We start from the raw sequence: 1,642 nt of genomic DNA on the forward strand, positions 1-1,642 counted from the left end.
AAACACACACGCAGAACTTATGAAACACACACACAAACACACACAGAGAATATATGAAACACACACACAAACACACACACACACACAATCGCTCACACACAGAACACCTGAAACACACACACACACACACACACACACACACACACACTCACACACACACACACACACACACACACTCACAAACACACACACACACACATAGAGCACCTGAAACACACACACACACACCAACCTTCATTCCGTTCAGGATCTCGTTCACCATCCGTATCCTCACGTCCTTCAGCTTAAGGTTCGCCTCCTGTATAAGCTTCTGCTTGCTGCCCATCCACGCGTTCAGAGGCACCATCAGCAGCAGTATGACCACCCCTGAGAACACAGCCGGGCCCAGTGTTTGGTACAGGAGGACCACACCGATCACGATCTGGTAGGGCGTGGTCCACATGAAGAAGATCATCGCCATTATATCCTGGGGCAGAGAGAAAGCGGTCATTTTTTACCCCCGGGGTTGTATTCTTCACATTTTAGAATACTTCTAGTACGAAGATCTCTTTAAAACTCTCAGTATTCTTAAAAAAATCATTTTGACAGACTGCTATGCAAAGCATACGGATCGGATTAACGAGTAAATTTCCTTTTTGGAAAGTAGTGGCTCAGAGTTCCCCTTGTCGTATGGATACGATAGTAAAACACGCAAATTGCTCCTTCCCGACTCGGGTTTGAGGATCCTGTGCCGGAATCTCCGCAACTTCATGTTTAAATAAATATTCAGTCTATAACCCAATTGTGAACTTGCTACCTGCAAACCCCTTACGAAATCCCAAAAATAATATCTGCCACTGTTCTAGCTACCTGCTAAGATCCTCTCTTCGCTTGTCTTGGCCCGCTAGAATAAGCTAACACTAACAAGGTCACCATAGCAGAGACTGTGCCCACAATTTCGGAACTTCAGCGTGACATTAAAGATAGTTCCAGTTTGGAACGGGATAGCGAGTGCCCACATCCCCCGTGACTCATCAGAGAAGAGGAAGATAGGACTAACGCTAACATTATTTTTTTTAAACAATAACAACCAAATAACAGAAGCATGTCTTCTTAATAATTATATACATAAGCACCATCCCACATGATCACTTATCACCACCATCACCGTCATTTCTAAAGTCATCATTGCTCTCAGATCCTTCACAAACATCTATAATTATCTTAACCATTTATATATGTAACAGTAAAAGTTATATGTCATAACAAATTTGTATGTTACACATTATTGGGCACTCTCATACGCACATTATTCTACTAATCAGATGGCGTCAATGTCATAGAAATGGGCAAGGGACACAAAAAAAGATAGTCAAACACATCGTACGGATAGGGTTGATTAGTCAATCCATTTATTAATCTGTCGATATACAGGTCGATCCATCCATCAGTCAATAGACAGATCTATCTATAGAAGGCCTGAGAACAAGACTATGCCTTAGTCCAAAGTAGCAAAAACTGAGTTCTTGGTATCTATAAATAGAGAAGACTTCCCCACAGTTATTGATCGTGCACATAACGCTACGCCGTTAACAGTGTCGCCAGAAAAAGGGAAAAACTGAAGCGTATCCAAAAGCAAATAATATAGACTTAAGTCCATGGG

General features: G+C 42.1%; 1 protein-coding gene across 1 annotated transcript in view; it reads right to left on the minus strand.

The window, feature by feature from the left end:
- The window catches only part of LOC101856948 (canalicular multispecific organic anion transporter 1-like), a 41,715-nt gene that overhangs the window by 22,859 nt on the left and 17,214 nt on the right, over positions 1-1,642 (minus strand). Inside the window, exon 6 of the mRNA XM_035973434.1 lies at positions 233-466. Within this exon, the coding sequence (XP_035829327.1) occupies positions 233-466 (234 nt within the window). The remainder of the gene's footprint in view (positions 1-232; positions 467-1,642) is intronic.

Source organism: Aplysia californica, unplaced genomic scaffold (assembly GCF_000002075.1).
Source record: "Aplysia californica isolate F4 #8 unplaced genomic scaffold, AplCal3.0 scaffold01224, whole genome shotgun sequence".
Classification (NCBI taxonomy): Eukaryota; Metazoa; Mollusca; class Gastropoda; order Aplysiida; family Aplysiidae; genus Aplysia; species Aplysia californica.